The 19,921-nt window shown below is 36.0% G+C and overlaps 1 protein-coding gene across 9 annotated transcripts in view; it reads right to left on the reverse strand.

The window, feature by feature from the left end:
- Positions 1-532: 532 nt before the first annotated feature.
- Positions 533-19,921, reverse strand: part of EPS15 (epidermal growth factor receptor pathway substrate 15) — a 45,447-nt gene continuing 26,058 nt past the window's right edge. The window contains exons 13-26 of one of the 9 annotated variants that reach the window (XM_084526950.1): positions 19,692-19,764; positions 14,719-14,880; positions 13,942-14,139; positions 11,868-12,065; positions 11,232-11,309; positions 10,794-10,884; positions 8,790-8,825; positions 8,119-8,255; positions 7,031-7,100; positions 6,409-6,485; positions 5,694-5,856; positions 3,213-3,391; positions 2,601-2,651; positions 533-1,307 (exon numbers count right to left, since the gene is read on the reverse strand). In XM_084526950.1, the coding sequence (XP_084383076.1) occupies positions 1,161-1,307; positions 2,601-2,651; positions 3,213-3,391; positions 5,694-5,856; positions 6,409-6,485; positions 7,031-7,100; positions 8,119-8,255; positions 8,790-8,825; positions 10,794-10,884; positions 11,232-11,309; positions 11,868-12,065; positions 13,942-14,139; positions 14,719-14,880; positions 19,692-19,764 (1,660 nt within the window). In that variant the 3' untranslated portion in view covers positions 533-1,160. The remainder of the gene's footprint in view (positions 1,308-2,600; positions 2,652-3,212; positions 3,392-5,693; positions 5,857-6,408; positions 6,486-7,030; positions 7,101-8,118; positions 8,256-8,789; positions 8,826-10,793; positions 10,885-11,231; positions 11,310-11,867; positions 12,066-13,941; positions 14,140-14,718; positions 14,881-19,691; positions 19,765-19,921) is intronic. The other 8 variants (XM_084526943.1, XM_084526948.1, XM_084526947.1 and 5 more) reach the window with 8 other exon arrangements.

Here is a 19,921-nt window from a genome sequence, read left to right on the forward strand (position 1 = left end):
ACTGAAGCATGGCTGAGTTCTCCCCCCCCTACTCAGTGCTGTGCGTTGAAACTTTTCCATTTTCTCAACAGAAATACCACAAGTTAAAAGTGCAAGAAAAAAAATCTCTTGATGCTTATGCTGTTGTCATCCATTTGTCTAAGATAGGGCAAAAGATTATTCTTTTTGGAATTTTAGTGAAATTGATTCTCCAGAATGGAGTTCTTTCCAAAGTGAACAATAAGTTATTTTCATTAAGTTATTTTCATTAACATTCTATCAATCCTACTCAGTGACCACAAAGAAATTCAGTTTAAGGTGCAACTATCAGTTGGCATTTCAATAAATTATACATACAGGAAAAAAAAAAATGTGGTTTAAAAAAAAAAAGTCAGACTACATGTTTTCTTTCTATTCTCAATCCCATTTCAATTTCAATTTATCATCTTGCCAGTTCAGCTGCATATTTCACAGGCAAAACTGGCTCAAATAGCTGTGGGTTCTTGTAATTTGACCGTCATCTTGGCCAACAGCAAACGCACATGAATCTTCCATGTAATTTCTTTATAAAACAAAATAACTGGTCTTAAAACCTATGGCCATGCAAGAAAAGCATTAAAGGTTTCAGTAAGACACACACTTTTTTTTTTTTTTTTTAAACTTAGACTCTATGAAGATTGTTATTGCAAGTCCAAACATAGAATCTTCAATGAAAAGAAAAATCTTTATGCATACATATAAAATGAAGCACTCCACAACTCTGGCATTACTAATATCTTTAGAAGAAGGATAAAAGGTTTCAAATGGCTAACTGCTTGACAGGAGACAGCCAGCCATGGCAAAATAATTGCTATGTTCACTTTATGCTCAATTACCAACTGCTGACAGATTACAGTCAAACTACAATCTCATTTGCTGCATTTAAAACTGATTTGCTTACAACTGGGAAAAGTTCCTTGTTCTCCTGAAAACTTGAGTGGAATTGAATGCTAAAATTAAGTTATTCAAACAAAAACAAACAAAAGGATTGAATTTAGCAGAAACATTCACACCACTTTCAGAAGTTTAAAACCTTTCTTATTTTCCTGTATATACGTATTTTCTGATTAACATTTAAATAGGTTAGGTATTCAGGAAAAGGGACAGAAACAGTTGACATAAGACAAATCTTATTCTAAGCTTCATGCTTCTGATATTTCAGATTTACTGAGTGCAATAGCCAGTTCCAAGTCTTCTTGCTCTTGCTGTTTTAGTCTTGCCAATCTTTCTTTCTCTTCTCTCTCACTTTCCCTCTTAGCCCATTCAATCATGTCTTCCTCAGTAGAATACTGCATTTTAAAAGACAAAATAACCAGATTAATAATGCAATAACAAATCCTGTTCTTGGCTTAAGTGACACTTACAGTTTTTCAAAATACTGGACAAACTCTAGCCTTCAAATTATTTGTGTTTTATTCTCAGCAGGCTATCACTATTAGCTTAGCTCAAGGTTTAACCATCAAGAAATGCACTGAAGATATCCTATTGCTATATTGTGTGTTGTATTGTTTTTGTTTTAACGAAATACATTGAGTTTCAAAATTCATTAAGTTTCTAAACAGTTACTGGAGAAACAAGTGCTATAATTTAAATGCAAACCGATTTGGATAAAAGCCAGCCTATGCAAGAAAAAAAATTGAATAAATCAGGAGAACATATTGCAAAATAAACCCATATCCAGCATTATGGAACACCCTGATTAATCCTACTTTCATTAGGGATGATTATTCCAGATGACAGTGACTGTAAAAGTTAGCTGTAGAACGACTCTTTATTTGTGCAACTGAAAAACACTTCTGCCAAGAAGGAGAATATTAAGGTAACTGTACAGTTAGAATCCTAGCAATAATACAGAGAAAGGTGTGACACGAGGAAAAGAAAAAACAGATTCATTCTACATACTTAGACGAGAACGGTACGTTAATTGAATTGCTGTGGTACGATGATTGTTAGGTCAGAAACAGTTAGGGTATGATCATAAAACACAAAAGATTATGCTAAAGTTTGTTTCTATTCAGCATGCAGGAAAAAGCAGAGGTAGGTGAAGCCCGCGTCTTCATGAATGTCCCCGTGTTAAGTCCTAAAAGGTTATCATTATATACTACGGTTAGTTTCTGCTTTCGCACTGCTTCTTTGAGGAATAAACATAGAAAAGCTTGAGTTTTCTCCATAGTTCACTTAGTGTTTTCGGTAATTGCAGATGGAAAAGAATGCTTTTTCGTCTATGAAAATAATGAACACTTGTCCTTCCCCTCCACAGTTCACATTCTCTCCTCTGAACTAACTTCTTAGTTCCTTTAGCTAGTTAAAGTGATAATATGTCAGATAATAGTATGTCAGAAATTGTCATGCCATAAGACACATCAACCAGTGCAAGACAATTTTGAGAGCCTGTCAATCCTCAGTTTACTTCAATAAAGCAAATAGTTTATTATACCTGAAAACAATACAAGCAATACGATTACTGTGAATGCAAATTGCATTTAACAGATATCAAGCTTGAAAGTGAAATGATGCCTTCCAAAACTCCTATTTGCAAAAACTCTAAATAAATAAATAAGTAAATAAAGGCATGCACAAACCTTTAGATTTGCTTCTACTGCTTGGACACCACGACTTCTATGAAATGGATTCTGGTTACAAAGAGACACTTACTACTTTTCACTGCATCATACATAAGGTCTGGAATTTAGTAGCCATTCAAAACTCACCAAATTAGATCTCATTAACACACACCACTCCGATGCTATTTATCCGTATTTCAGTCATATCTCAATATTATGACTAAACAGTTCAGTGACAAAATTAAAGTCACACCTTTGGTTGTATTTTTAACAAATAAATAACAGTGTGCTTTATATAGATTTATATTTTATATCTGCTACATGCATTGATAAAATGAACAACTCTGAGAACACGTATTTAAAATGTCTTCTAAAGGTTAGGAGGCCTTCATGAGAAAAGTCTCAAACTCACAAAAGCAATACAACTTAAACATTAACTACATCATTCTGCAGTGTTTTACTTTAGGACAGCCTCAGTTGTAAACTAAAAGTAAATACAGTTTTACCTGGAAGCAATATCCCCTTTGTATGTGGGATATGTTTTAATCTTTTTAATTAGACTGAAGACTTCAGTGTGAACAATTCAAAGCTGTCAGTATACTGAAACAAATGTAAAAATTGTTTACTCACAGTACTGAAGTTTGCAAAATTGTTGGGGTCAGCCTCTTTACTGACGCTGGTGGGAGCAAATGGATCACAGAATAGATCTGCTTCTTGTTCTTTGGGAATGTCTGGGGTGGGGAAAGGCTGAAATGGATCGCTCGGTTTAAAGGAATCTGAAGAGTCTATTTGATTGATAGGTCTTTTCCCTTAGATTAAAATGAATTTAAAATGAATTTAAGATAGCAGGTAATAACATGCCAAAATAGTTAAAAAAAAAATCCAAAACTACTTGGAATGCAACCTCTTCTGGAAAATTAGTGGAGTTGTAATGAATTCAGAGGAAGGGTTGCTAGTTTAAAAAATGAGAGTATGGTCCACAGCTTCTTAAAGCATTATCTGATCAAAAAGGAACACATGTATGTTAATGATTCAAGAGCACAGTTATGTACTGATGTAACAGTATTTGGGGAAGAGAATTTCTAAGTCTTGAACCCCTATTCTCTTAGCACAGTAATTATTCTTCTGTTTATCAACAGAATGTCCGTGCTAATTCCAGCTCCTTTTTATTATTTGTTTGGATCAAAGTAACACAATTTGATTCAGGACAGTTGTATACTTGTATGTCTTCAAAACAGTAAATACAACATCTTCTCCTATGCTAACACCTAGAATTTCTGTAGTTTTTAAACTAAGAAAATGAAGCCATACAGCAATCACAGGCTATTTTGTTAATCCTTGCCTAAGTAGCTACAGATATAACAGAACCAGACAAGAGCCCCCCCTTTTTCTTTTTTCAGTTTAACCCCAGTCAACTTTCAACACCTTTGAGTTCATTAACCCAAATCCTTCCAAGATCAAGACAAGCTGAGCTGAATTTCTTCCCACCATTCTTCCCAGATGTTATTACTTACAGAAAAGGTTTCATTGCAGTTTTTTGAATTTTTGAACATCCAGCAAAAACATTTCTATAGGGAAATTATACTTCATATCCCTACAAATGTTAATCCTACCTCCAAACCCACAGAAAAATCATGAAATGGGAGAGCTTATCAGTATCGGGAAAGCCAGCGGATTTCAGAGACAAGCAAATAAGCCTTCTGCACACTTTCCAGTATCATGTAGAATTAAAAGGACAGGCAGTTCCTCAAAATGCATTTTCTTGTTTTGTATTAGACTAAGAGATTTACTCAAAACAAATACACTTAACTATCACAATTTATGACTTACATAAGTAAAGTAAGTTATTAGGAATGGCTATCAAGGTATCCACAGTATCATTTTTAATATGTGCAAACCAAAACAGGCTATTTTTCCAGTCATCTATCAACAACGGCGCTGTTGCTCTGCCACTTGGTGCTTGCATTCTAAAACCACATCTTTACACCACTTTGTAGGCACTTCCTAAAGAATGAAGTCAGAAGTCTCCACACCCCCTTTTGAGGGGCCTCCATAAACGAAAATACTATAAAACATTTAAATTATCACAACTAGTCAACTGTTTTAACGTTACTTACAATTCAACTGATTATTTACAAGGCATGAGCCAGATCTCCTAATGGCAACATTAGAAATTAGGACCTGTTTTTAAACTTAGTATTAAATACTCCTACATTTACTGCACTCCCTACTTTTGAGGGAAAAAGATGAATTTAATTTTTCCGAAACACCTTAAGATTCAACCATATAGTGTAATAATGAAAAAATATGACGCAGTAGTTGTTTGTTTTTTTTTTTTTTTTTTAAAGAGAATGAAACAGCGGATGGAGAGTTAAAAGAACACTAATATATTTTCCAGTTTGCTATTGAAGGCAAGTAGTGTGTTTTAACCTTGTTATAACCATAAGAAGGTGTTATCTTTGACAAGCATGGTGTTTTCTGGAAAAGAATGGTTTGTGTCATGGAACAGACCAGAGGATTCAGCTATCTCTGAACAGAAAACAGCCTGGGTTTATTACTATTATGTTGGCTAGATTCAATACTACAGACCTGGCGAGGCCATCTGGAAAAATTTGATCTGAACATCTGAGGCAGTCATGTTATCCCTAGTTAATTCATTTTACTCCAGCCATGTAAGCGCTAAATAGTTTTAATATTTCTTTAAAGACAGAATTAAAACCAGAGGTTTTGCAATGGGTAAAACACAATGAATTCTCACTTGAAATATAATTTAGTATGCTATTCATTCAGTCTATCACATTACCAACCATTTAATCTGTAGCCGCTCTGCGTTCTTGCGGATATCTGTAACAACCCTATATTCTCCCACTTTCTAAATCCTTTTTCTCATCCCCCCCTTCAAAAATCAAAACAACCAAAAAACTGAAGGTCTGCTCCTAAATGCCACACAAAATTTAACTCTGAGGAAAACAACAACAGATCTGGAACAGACTTGTTTTATACCTTCCTCATTCATTCTTAGTTCAGTGTATTTCACCATCCCCTTGCAATTGTCGTACCACCAATATTGAAGAATCTAATGGTTAACAGCATCTCAGTTTCAGCTCTTACCAGGTGGTGGTGGACAGGGCCTTGTGGGAGTTCCTGTTTTAGGGGGCAATGCAGGAGGAACATCCTCGTTTTTGGATGGTGGTTCTTCAAATAAGTTTTTAGTTATGACCACATTGTTGCTGGAACCTGATGTGGAAGAGCTAAAGGGATCCTCAGTGCTGGCCTTCAACAAAGAAAACAGTAACATACACACTTTCAGTGCAATTCTACTTATACTTTCTTTTTTTTTTATTTTTTTATTTTATTTTTTCCAATACTACAGTATTTGTTTAAAAGTGCAAGTTTGGACTAATACAAAAATACTTTTGTTTGTTTTTAAAGACGTCATCCAACTACTCTGGGAGATACTAAAACCCCACACTGATGAAAATTATATGAAAATCAGGAATGTTTAGTGTGTACAGCAATAAGAAGTTGAGTACAGTTATAGATGCAAAAGTAACACTTTTGCAGTTACATTCAGCAGATTTTCAAGAAAAAAATTATCATTTCAAATACAGAGAAAACACTTACAAAGCCACAAAGATTACTTTGCATTTTTCACAGTGACACTGCAAGATAATTTACTGTTAAAAACATTTTCAAGGAAGTTAACCATTGTAAATCATTATTAGTGGCAAAACTGTAACAATAAAAGCATCAGAATAGAGAATGTTTTTAGTCTTGTCACTGCAGAGTTCCATGCGTTTTCTGAGTGACAGTTGTTCCACATTACCTTTGACAGTGTGCTGAAGTCAGCAAAACCACTTCCAAAGGATTCATTTCCAAACAGAGAGGCAAAGGGGTCTGTAGCTAAATACACACAAATCAAGCAAACAGAACAGGATTATAAATTAAACATTGAAAAGAACATTGAAAGATCCCACAATAGGAAAAAAAAAAAAGCAGCTGTTACTTATCTTGCAGTATAGACTAATTCAAGTGAAATATTTAATGAGCGGGACACTCACTATTTAAGAAGTTTTTACAAAAACTAAATATTAACAACTGACTAAGAACAGTAATTTTCCTGAACAGGTTTAGCTGAGATATCTGTACACACACACAATGTGTATTTTGTGTGTGCATCTGTGGCTGTGAACACACATGAATATGACCATGACAAAGAGCTCACTTCCAACTGTAAGCCCATTTGTGGAATAAACTTTTTAAACCTTTTATGATCTCAGTCTGTAATTCAACAGTGCAATTCATTCGTATGTGCCACAAAACACAAGGAAAAAGTGCCTTATGTCTTGGATTCAAGTATTTCTCAGTAAAACTTTGGGAAGAAAGACTAGAAACAAAAATCAGAAAACGTATGTAAAGTAAGTTTGCTGTATATAGTCTACTTTTACCTAGATCATTTGATGTAGTAACAGTTGTTCCACCAGGAGCAAAAGGATCATTTTTCTTCAATATCTCTGTCTAAAATAAAAAAATAACTTTAGAGGGAAATGTGGTTTTCAGCTTAAACAAGTCCTCATACTAAGAATACAATCAAAATTTATTTCAGTTAAAACGTTAGTCCAGCACCAAAAAGAAGTAAAATATTCCATTTTCTTCATAAAGATATTATTACAGGATGTCAGTAACACAAAGGTGCAGTAAAGTATTTAGGATGAATGCAGCTTCAGAAATACAGTTCTCTCAAGAATCGACTGCTACAGACTGTGAATCCCACACTACAGCTCTGACCACTTTTTTTTTTACTCCTCTATACTTCTTTTATTGTCAGACTGTAGTATGACTAAGAATTAGTTGTATTAGAATATTGTGACTTGGGAAACAATAGCGTGCAGAGTAAGTATTGAAGACTTTTTTTTTTTTTTTTTTTTTAAGGTTTGAGGAGTAGCCTGTAGTGTGTAACATGACCTTGTGAACAGCTAGAAGTCACACTTAAGTACCTCTGAAAGAGCATGCTATTCAGTAATAATCTCCACATTATGGCAAGGTTTCAGTAAGTCTTATTAATAAAAGACCACAAAACCCAAAGCAACATATATCAAGTACAAGCTGACTTCTCAAGGGGAAAATCCTATACCACATCAGATTTTAAATAAGATATAACATACTTATTGATCCTATAAGCTTTGGAAGCAAAAGAGTCAAATGTCTCAATATAACCTGGTCAGATTAATCTTGGGTTTCTTTCAATGTTTAATAAGTTTCACCAGTTATCAATGGAGCTTAGCTCACTATACTCAAAAGGTTCTAATTTGTGTAGCAATGAAGCTCCACACTGAAACATTTTTTTTTCTTTATTTTTATCTGTTCCCGTTTCTAGAAAGCAGAACAGGAGACAAGACAGAGCCATGGGGTGAGAGGTACCTTTAGTCTACATCACTTCTTAATATCAGCATTTCAAGGCATGTCCAAATGCACAAAACAGTTCATTTTGTCCAAATTATATACAAAAAGTAAAAGGCTTGCTATCAAAACTTACTGTGGTATTATTACTGTTGCCAGCAGTGTTAAATGGATCAGTGCTTGCAGTCACAAAAGGATCAGTGGAGGACTGTTTGAAAAAACAGTCAGCTGCAAAAGGATCTGAGCCTTTGAAGGGATCACCACCAAAGGGATCTAAAAAGTAAACATCTCATTACCATTTCTGCTAGCTTTATTTAGCTTGGTGTCTTAAAAATGAAACATTATATTCCTGCTTTCATACTGCAAGAAGGTGACACATTTAAGACTAAGGATTTCTGAAGCATCAAATGTATCTACAAATAATTTGCATACTGTGGTTCAAAAAATTAGACAAGCCAACATCTTCCACACATGATGAAAAATGGATCGTAACAATCATTCAGCTCCAGAATCACTTAAATATATAGTTTCTTTAATCAAACTCTCTTAAAAAACAATTAAAAAGAAATATTTTTATGAAATCTAGCTGTTTTTTTTGTTTTACCACTCTCCTACCTTCCTCTCCTTCACTCCCCAAGCACAGTTTATCACTCCCCAAGGCACATTGCCTATACAGCCAGTCTCAGCAGAGACTACCCATGGCCTCTTTCATGCTGAAAGTGGTAACACTTCTCCCCACATACTGTTCTACTAGGAATCCTTTACAAAAATAAATAAAAAAAAATCAGAAGTTACAAAATTGCTTACCAATTTTCCCAAAGGGATCATCTTTGAAGGGATCACCTGTTTAAAGAAAAAAAGTGACTTGTTTTTTAATCACAAAGCATGTACTGAGTCACAGTCCTCTGGACACAAAATCATTTCTCGAGCTAAAATTTCACAATCACAGAATGCTATGGGATGGAAGGAACCTTAAAAATCATCTAATTCCAAGCCCCCTGCCATGGGTGGGGACACCTTCCACCAGACCAGGTTGTTCAAAGTCCCATCCAGCCTGGCCTTGAACACCTCCAGGGATGGGGTATCCGCAGCTGCTCCAGGCAGCCTGTTCCAGGGCCTCACCACCCTCATGGGAAAGAATTTCTTCCTAACATCTAATCTGAATCTACACTTGCAGTTTAAAGCCATTATCCCTTGTATTATCACTACATGCCCTTGTAAAAAGTCCCTCTCTAGCTGTCTAGTAGGCCCCTGTTAGGTACTGAAAGGCCACTATGAGGCTCCCTGGAGCCTTCTCTTCTCTAGGCTGAACAACCCCAATTCCCCCAGCCTGTCTTCATACAGAAGAGGTGCTCCAGCCCTCTGATCATCCTTAGATGGTATTTGGGGCTCACTCCAATAGGTCAATGTTCTTGTGTTGGGGAGCTGGATATAGGTGGGGTCTCATGAGATGGGAATGAGAGGGAAAATCACCTCCCTTTTGATGCAGCCCAGAATATGGTTGGCTTTCTTGGCTGTAAGTTGCACTCTGTTCATGTTGAGCTTCTCATCAGCCAACAACCCCAAGTCCTTCTCCTCAGGGCTGCTCTCAATCCATTCTATCAATTTCTCACACTCAGAATAATTTCAATGTTTTCAGAGAAACTATAAGAGCTGGTAGTAGACAAAGCAAATATTCATCACGTAGCTTATTACCAACATGAAGCACACAAAAGCAGCCGTCTCTCAAAGATGCCTCTTTGTTGGCTGTTGTCAGTGACCACATTGTGCAGTATTTACCACCACAGTAATCCAAGCTAACCACTGACAGCAGCCTAATCTTAGTTTTGGCAATTCTCACAGCACCATGGATGGCAGCTCTAAAGCATTCCTTTCTGTACTAGATGCACAGTTCCAATTCCATCAATTTACTCCCTCATTTCATGTATCTATGGTCTCTTAGCTGCAGGTAACTACCAGTAAACATACAGATCACACAAAGTCCAAAAGTTTGACTACCAGCAGCCATACCTTCTCCTCTGAAAGAAAGGTTGTCACATCCTGTAAGTAAGACTACTTCAATATAAACAAAAAAAGAAATATCTACATGGAAACACTGAAGCTGTTTTAAATTAGTTTAATTTACCCATTTAAATGTATTGAAATCTGCACTGACATTCTTTTAGAAGCCAAGCGATATGAAATAAATTTAGCTTATTTTCCTTCCAAAGCAATCTGAACTAAATTGGTTAGACCATGTTGACTCCAAAAGCCTGTCAAATCATATTAATGTAGCTGAAAACATCTGCTTCAACGGCTAATCCAAATTAGCTCCCCTTCTCCCATACTCCAAGTGCCTCCATAGCTCACAGACAGATCACTCCTTCCAACGTTAACAAAATCAGAGCAACAGCATCCTTAAGTGTCAAGTTCTTAAAATAAAGCACGGCACTTCCATAAGATGAACAGATGGTGCAGTTCCACATTACCTTTTTTTGAGCGCCAAACTCACCGTAAGTAGGCCACAGCCATTCACTCTCAGCCACCCACATCCCCCCCACACCACAGCTCACTGAACCCTCAGTTGATCTGTTTGTGGCTCTGCACTGCTAACTAGATCATTGACATCACATGTAGCACAAGTACACCCACACCTTTAATACCAAAATGCAACCCCCAGGAAAGGGGGAAAAAAAAAAGGCCCTCAGGAAGACCAGTGAGGGAAAGTTACAATTTTCACAATTAATGAGAAAGTGCAGGATGAATTTGGATGAGACATGTTCCCACAAAACACATTTCTGCAAATCTGCACTTGTAGAGAAGTTTACTTACTGCCAACAAAAGGGTCAGACTGGAAGAACTCTAAGCTGGCTTCAGAAACTAGATCAGGCAATGGATGAGACTCAGCATCAAATGGATCCTCCTGAAGAACATAAAAGAAGAGAGAGGTATGAGGTTCAAGACACTTGTCTTGTTACCATTTATTAGTTTCTTAAAGCTGAGAGTTTGAATTCTATAGAATTAATCAACAGAGATTCAAAGTATTTCTCAGTAAAAATCAACCTGCTACATAAGATGAATGCTTTGATGACATCATACTCTAATTAAAAACAGTAACAACTGACATTTATTTCTCTGATGTTCCATAGCCATCATGTACGTGACATGATGCAAACCTCAAACAGTTTAACTAGGTTATGTTTTGTTGGTGGTAGGGTTTTTTTTTTTTTTTATTACATTTTTTCCTCCCTCAGATTTGATCAAACTCACTTTTTTGGTAATATTTGCAGCTGGGATCTCTTTCTCTTCTTCCACAACAGCAGCTGTTGTTTCAGGACTATTCCTTGCCTATGTAAGGATAAAAGCAATTCAGTATAAATAAATAGAAGACTACACTACAAGTACTATTCTAAGTATCACATAGCTGTAAGAATATGTTAAAAGATACCTCAGTAGGTTCATAGCTATAATAGAACACACTGAAGTGTTCCATAAACCCTGTGAAAGTTATTAAAAAAAAAATCAGAAAACTACTGAGACAAAGAGGGACGTTTAGAAAGCAAGACGTCTTCAGATATTCTGTCCTCTTCCTCATTCCATTTCTGTTGCACCAACTGGAAAACAGCTGCTCTTCTTTAATATTAATTCTATTCTTCAATTTAAGACATTTTGCTTTGGAAACAAATAGACAAATTTTTGTTGCCACTTTCCAGCCAAGCTAACATTGCCTCTTTTTCTGATTATCAACTTTCAGATCCTGAAATACTCCCTCAGAATAACATCCTGAAAGTTCACTTCTACAAGTGTTTAAAAACAAAACATAATCCATCTTAATATATATTTTAATTTATTTTAACTTCACAGCTGCATTGCATTATGATCAAGCAGGCAAAACACTGTACTCACTGGAGATGCATTGTTTACTTGTTCTTCTTCTGCTATACTCTCCCTTTCAGCATTCTCATTAAGGTTAGCAGTTTCACTGCTGCTGTTGCTAAGACTAGAATGATCTGCAGTTCCATTAACAAGTATGTTATGAGTCTGAGAGTGCCAACTAAATTGGTTATTTTCCAATTCTTTGAGCTCAAGAAGTTTCGTCTGCACCTGTAAGCAGAAATAAATGTATATGTATCTATACAGCAGCACACAAATGCTAGAATATAACCATACCTTCTTAAACATAAAATGGAAGACGTGTATCTAAAGTTCTTACTTTCCTTAAGCAAGTATAATAAAAATCATGTTCTTTCAAAGGGTGACATTTGAGAAAGCAGTACAAATCAGGCCTAGAAGAAATGTAGCATAGTTGAAAGAGAGACCTGAGAACCTTCTGCCGAGGAAGCAGACCATATTGCTGGCAGTCACTGGAAACATCAAGACTTGTTCCCTTTTTTCCCCACTCAAACTCACAAGAAGACTTCCTTTGCAAAGCTTTTTTTTTTCTTTTAACTTACTCATTTGAAATTGCCTTAAACTCCATAAATTAAAAAGGCTGCTTAAAAAGAATTCTTGTCTTCCAAAGAAAATTACAAATTCATTATCTTCTCTCACATGACTTTTGACATCTACAGAATCCATAATATATCTTCCTAAGCAGATAGCTACATCCATGTCGTTATTTCAACAACATGCATAATGCAGTACCTCACAGCAAACATCTAAAACAATCTGCAATTTCTGAAGAAATTACTGAACGTGGCAGATTATGCAGAAGGATGCACACAGTTCAGATATTTAGGCATCTACATCCCACTGATTTCTACTAGGTCAATCACCTAATAGTGTTTTCCTTGCTTTGCACATCACAGATCAGGTGACAGCAAAGACAATACCAAGGCATCTTTCAAATACGCTGATCTCAGATCAACCATTAGAAACTCTTGCCTAAAGCATCAAAGGACCTCTTGTTCATTTTTTCTGAGCCAAGAGCAGTGAACTCAGGAGTATTTATATGAAAGAAGTCTACAACAAAAACAGGTTTTTAGTACAGTCAGGCATAACCAGTCACTTACATAATTGCATCAGATCCATTACTTGCAATCATCTCTTGTTATGATTATTAGTTATTGATATTGAAATAGCACTATCTTCCTTCTACCTTTGATAAAAGAACATCAATTTTTTACTCCTCAGTTTCCAGAAGAAATTCGTAGTTTTTATACTTGGTTTTGTATATGTCATAATACAACAGAGGAAAGTGTCCTAGCAGTGGAAGTCTTTAAAAAAAAAGACTGTTAAGAAGTTAGATATGAATCAAGTGAAGGAACTGATCCAGAAGTCAGCCATTTCTAGGGTTCAAAGTTAATAGAAAGGTTGTTTTCAACTTGATAATGACATGGCTCCGGCTCACACGTTAGCAGACTGTGGGTATGCGAGAGAAGGAAAAAAATGGTAACAAAAGGGTGCGCAAGCTAAAACATCACTGAAGTAATAAATCATCGATCGCACACACAAAGTGCAGTTCTGTGCTCAAAATCAGTACAGCAACCTGTTTCTCAGTATTTAGTCTCAATACAATTTTTTCTTACGTTCACTTCACTTTCCTCCTTCAAAAATACACTATGTCATTAATAATTTTATACCAACATCACATCAGTTAAAGAATAGCAAGACCATGCCCCAGGCCATGGCTAAAGACAAAAACTGAAATTCCCTACACATCTAGTAGGGAATCTAAAGAGGCACTAGCCATTTGTCATTCATTACATTAAGAGAAATTATTTATGAAGTATAATAAATTCCCTTTTTATTATCAAAACTTGGAGAGATATCATTAAATACCTTGAGCAATTTGAGTCAGCCTCTAAGAACCCTAACTACTATACAGACATTCTGTGCAAGCAGTGGAAAGGCACGAGCAAACAGTGAAGAAATAAACAAGTGCCTTCCCCTTATGAAAAAAACACTAAAGGTTGTCAGCTAAAACATTTTGGGTTTTGTTCCTTTGTTTTTTTCCCCTCATCTTTTCACACTGCCTTACGGAATTGATTTCCTGTTGTGAATCCTGCAGATGTTGCTGAAGAGGTCCCAGCTGTGCTTTCCCAGACTCTATGCAATGCTCGAGCTCTGCAGTTTCTTGCTGCAGACGACTCAGCTCCTCTTGAGCTTTGGTCAGTTCATCTTCATACGCTGAAATCTTTGACTCCTGGCTTGTTATTTCAGCCTTCAGCATGGCAATCTAATGCATAAACAAATATTTCAAGGCCAAATTAAAAAAAAAACTCCAAACATGTCCAGCAAATATTGTTTATGACCAAAAGAGGTATGAAACCTCTACTGCAGATATTATAGATCATACCTGAACAAGAGGTTAATTCAGCATTGGTCTCAATGAACTATTCAAGTTGTTCTCCTAACCAACACTGGTATTTCTAATATTGAAGATAACATTTTAGACAGCAAAGAAATACTAAAAATTTACATTAGAAAAAAATCACTTTTTCCCCAAACTCTCAGGAAATCAGTCCCATTGTGTATTGCTTCTAATTTCACTTATATTGCATTATAAATTTGCAGCATTTGCTTGCACACAGTCTTATTTTAGTGATATACATTTGTACACAATGTAGCATCGGTGAGCACCAAATACCACAAACATTGCTGAAATCAGAGATGTATCTCCTATTCTCTATTGTCCACAAAATCCTGAAATTCATGCTGATTATTCTTTAAATTTTTTTCTCCTTTCCCAACAGCTGCAACACACTGCATGGCTACATTCTTCAGAAAGAGGCATTTTCTCTGTCAAAGGCCTTACCAAATGGGCCTCCTCTGCACACTTCTGCCTGATATCATTAAGTTGCTCCTCCAACTTGGCCTTCTGCTCATCAAGATCATTAAGGATTTCCTGGGCTTCCTGTTTCTGAGCTTGCAGCTTTTGCAGATTATTGCTCTCCCGCTTTACTTCATCTTGTAGATCCTGTAATAAAAAAAAGATTTGCTTTGTATTTGTTCCCCACTCCTCCTTACCACTGAATTCCAAAGTATAAATTGAGGTAATGATTGGTCAGATTTCAGAGTATCACTAAGTTATCTTTCAAAGACTAGTATTCAGGCAAGCAAGTATTCTCATTTTAATTCTAAGACAAAAATAACCACGTTATTTGCTTTTTCTTTAGTAAAAGTAATCTCACTGCAATATTGAAGACCACACCTCCACACAGAGATTAAGTATTTTACTCCCAGGGACATAGGATTCTATTTCAAATCTGTAAGTTGCATTTGTTTAGCCTGTTATCTCTCTCTGATATTTTACCAATACATTTTCACAACTTCCTTAACAGAAATTCTTTATTCTGCTCCTCTCCCCTTTGAAATACCTATTCCAAAATACAAACTTGCTGTAGCAGTATGGTGAAGAAGAAAGCCAGCACCTTATTAACTCAAATGTACTTCCTTCAATATCTTCCCGAACTCAAATTTTTTCCACAAATCAGCCAAAATTTTGTTTTCAGGTTACAGTAATTGTAAGAAATGAACATTCCACACATGAAAATAAGATACATTTTAATTTAAGAAACAGCTGTAGTTACGTATCTTGCATTTTAAATACATGAAGTAGCATCATACGATAATTAGTTCGCTTCTGAGCAACAGCAAAGTTTAGACTTGGTTAAACTCCAGAGATAACATTTAAAAGAAAAATCAAGACAAGAATTTTGAAAGAATTGTCAAAGTCAAGAGGAAGAGGTAATACAGAGAGATCAAAAAAAGATTAATACAAAAGGAAAAGTATTAGATGAAAAGAGAAGATTGCAGCCTTTCCAAGAAAATATGGCAGTTGAAGGAAGAATCATATACAACACTAAAGAAAGAACAGAGATGAAAGAAAATTAATGACAGTAAGAAAACAAGCTGACATGAATTTCTGATTAGATCATGCATGTGTGTGCTGTTCTAAGCTAAGATCCTGTTGTCATTTTCAGGTGATTTTTATTTATTTATTTTTATTCTGTAAGTGAGACAGTTAATCCACACATGTTAACACCTCCAAATAATCAGGACAAAAAAAAATGAGAGAAACAGAAAGGCAGTCGGATGCTAGACAAATGGGGGACCTCAAGACAACTGGAAGGCTACCTAAAGAAGCTTCATAGATGCATTTGCAAAAAAAGTTCAAAAACCTATGTATCAAGTTAAGTAAAAACATTAATAGTTAAACATTCCATGTACAGCAGTCAGAGTAGATGACTTACTAGTTATTTCTAATTTATGGAAGACACACCAACACGCACAAAAGGCTCTGACAGCAGCTAGCAACTTAAATAATTGGGAAACTGTTTTGATGCATTTGTTTTTCACATCACTTTGAAAATCAAATAGCAGCTGACACACAACATAAGCAACCAGGGCGAGAGGGGGTGGATGTGGAGGTGGAGGTAACACCTTAAAGAGATTTCAGTCTCTTTTCCTCTAAAGGAAGCAAACACTCACATACACACAAGCTAAATATGGATCACCTCCAACCTTGCTACTGCTTCTTGAATCCCAGTAGCTGTCCTAGCCATAGCAAGAGAGAAGCAGCTCTGAAAAGGCCTGACTAAGCCCGATACCTCCCAGAAGTGAGAGAAAACAAAAAAGCAAACAAAAAAAATTAACACACATATAATAAACAAGACCATGATCACGTAGCTACTCCAAAAGTAAAGGTTAGAGTGGACACAACACACAGAGCTGGTGCAATTCTCAAACATACATCTTCATGAAGTAAACCAGGCCCCAACCCAAGCACTGAACTTTGCACACACAGTTTTAATTTAACAAATGTCTCAATGTAGGACCTCATTCAGAGCTTGATTGTTAAGATGCTTCTCCCATTGAAGGTGTTCTTTGACGTTTAATAGAAGCCCAGTTTACTTCATGAAGATCGAAGTATTACCCCCAATGTAACACATTTGAGTACAAACTAGTATTTTTATTGGTAATCCCGGTGTTAGGTTTATGATTATTGTAACTCTCCATTGTAGTGGCAGACAAGGAATTGAGTAGGGATCTCTATTTCCACAGACAGGCAATAGATTTAATAGCTTGCCAGTCTCATACTTAACAAGAAAGAGTAAGGACAGTACAATGTTGAGGGGGGATACTCAGAGGAAAAAAAAAAAATCTGCTTATGAAAACTCAGGCCAACAAAGAAGTCAAAAGGCTAGAAGAAAAGGCCAGACTGCTTGGAAGGACATATTCCCAAAATGCTTTTCACTTTTTTGTTCTTCTCTGAAATGGCACTGCAAATGCAGATACATTTTCTTTCCTCCACAGATGTGAACTTATATTAACTAACTTTTGTTCAGGAGTTGCATGCATTTGTTCTAAAATGCTCTTTACAAAGTTTCAGTGTTCCATTTAAAATGGGAAGCAAACCTTTTGGCTTCATGTCAATAAAATTCTAAGGAACACAATCCTTGTTGGGAAAGCCAGGAGAGAATCACCATTTATTTCAGAGTCTTCGTGGGTAGACTGTAAACCCTACACACATGAAGTGCTCCACAGAGGATCTGAGTCTTGCAAAGGTAGCCAAAAGCCCATGGCTTGAGGCAGCACCCAGTGCTCCAACCAATACCTGGCTCTAGAAGAGCAAATGGGTGGCTGGAGAGAGAGGGGATGCTTGCTTTCAAATGTTTTCTTACAAGGACCGCACACCAAATAACATGAACTCCACCACAGAATAAATGAGGGAAATGCCTCAGTTTCTCATGATCTTTGCTACTCTTCCTATAGCTTCTTATGAAAAAACACATCCCTTAATCGTTGCTAAGAGAGAGCTAATATTTTAATAAAATAAAATATGTATTAAAATTTATCAATATGTTGTTTTCCCTCCAAGTCTTTTTCCATTTTTGCCTCTTAGCCTCAATTTACATAGTGTATAAATTATTTTATGGAGAAAAACACTTAACCTTTCCTTCCTCCCATACAAATCTGTTCAATCCATCACAAACCTTGGCTATTCGTGAGCTTATAATTTGTGTCTGTGGATACAACCCTGGTATCATGAAACCTAGAGTGTGATACCACTAAATTAGCTTTATCAAAGGTGGCAGATTGGAACACTGTGGAACACTGTGTTTGTGAAAACCATCTCAGAAATATCACCATTAGAATAAAAACAGAAGAACATGATGTAAAGAGAACACGATGTAAAGATATTCTTAGTCTGTCACCACTATTCTGTGAAGTTCTAGAAAGTTTCATGAAATATGCAGGTTCTCCAGCATTCAAGAACAAGAAGGAGACCAGAGGTAGGGGGCCACCAGTTCGAATAAATGCTGCAGTCACATCCCATTTGATCCTGATGCTTTCCCATTTTTCTGACAATCCAGTAATAGACCGTTCCTTCTCTGCAGACTGACAGAACTCTAGCTCTACATTTAACCAGATATAAATAGCTTATGTGATCACTAAGAGGTTAAAGACCTAAGACAGTTGCTTCCAACAGGACTGCTCTGGATACAATGATTTCATTCATTCTGTGATGTTGCTGACTGTCAAACACTACACAATAAACAAGCAGATCACACTAATATTGTTACGTTTTAGGCCTTCTATCATTAAAAGTAAGGATTTAATTTAGCTTTGTACAAAGGCACCACAGAGCTCAACCTTCACTTGAAGGCAAACATTCTACAACAAACTAACAAAATCACCCTCTGTGCTCATAGAGAAATGCCCAGAAGAATTTTTTACATTGTGAAAAGGGAATCTGCATGGTGAGGAGAGGAATGACTAGTGCATGCACAGACAGAATCACAGACTGGGTCAACTTCTGCATGCATTCCAGCAGCTGCTGAATCTGGCTGCCATTGTGACAAACAGGCCAGCATCTTATTATCTTCCAAGAGGTCACACTATTAATTATCACCCAGGCTTTAAGGATATTAAATAGCCAAGCACAAAAGTCACAATGGTTGTAACACATTGGCTTTCTTCCCCAACCTCCCAACCTCCAAGGCAAAGTAAAATGCAGAAATTTGCATTATTTAGTCTTAATCAAATAACAAGTATTTGAACTAATAAAGATTCCTGAAACAAATGCACAAATAAATGTAAAGGATCAGATATAACACTGAAGGTTTTTTTTTTTTCTTAATGCAGCAACTCCATCTGCTTTTGCACCTCGTGATTAATTGAAACATGCTTTGCAGCATTTAATTCAGAGCTTACACCGTTAGCATCCTATACAGTGATGTTGACTATATAATTTTTTATTCATAAAATACTTGTAAAAATCAAATTTTCTATTCAATTATGAAAAGTTCAATATAATCCTAAAAAAAATGTATTTGATTTTATTTAAAATTCACTTATGTTAGGCAAAATTAACTTGTGGCAGCATTCCTCTCGAGCAGGTAATTATTACGACTCTTAAGTAGCAGCCCCATATCTAAGTCCTTTTAACTCAGCTACTTAAGTTTACTAATTTGCAGTACTACAGTATGTTCTTCAGTTTTAATTAGACATTAGCTAGTCTTGCTTAAAAATATATTTTGAAATATTTTTAATTTAAAACTCCATGTAGCCTATATATTCTAGAAGCTCACAAATATGAATAAATATACAGACCCTCACCAATCCACATTCATATATCAAATACACTTCAGAGTTTTGTTTTTTTTTTAAATTAGCTACCACTCAGTAAGTGATGTGATCTAAAGATTCGATAATCTCATTGCCATTAAAACATCACATTGGTCGGTATCAGATATCTGAGCAATAATTCTGTGCCTTACTTACCTGGACCTCACTCGTCCTCTGTTTGATGGTATCTTCTTTTTCCTTCAGGTCTTGTTCTACATTATTCTTTTCCCTAGAAGACCAGCAAACAATGCAAGAATACTTCAGAACATCAGCTACAGCAGGTACAGTTATCCAGCCTCCTAAACCCGTATCTCTCTTTAAATACATAGTGAAACATTAAACACAGGAGATGCAAGGGATTTCTGCTTTCCAAATTATTTACAAGA

Source organism: Aythya ferina (genome assembly GCF_964211825.1).
Source record: "Aythya ferina genome assembly, chromosome: 8".
NCBI classification, from domain to species: domain Eukaryota; kingdom Metazoa; phylum Chordata; class Aves; order Anseriformes; family Anatidae; genus Aythya; species Aythya ferina.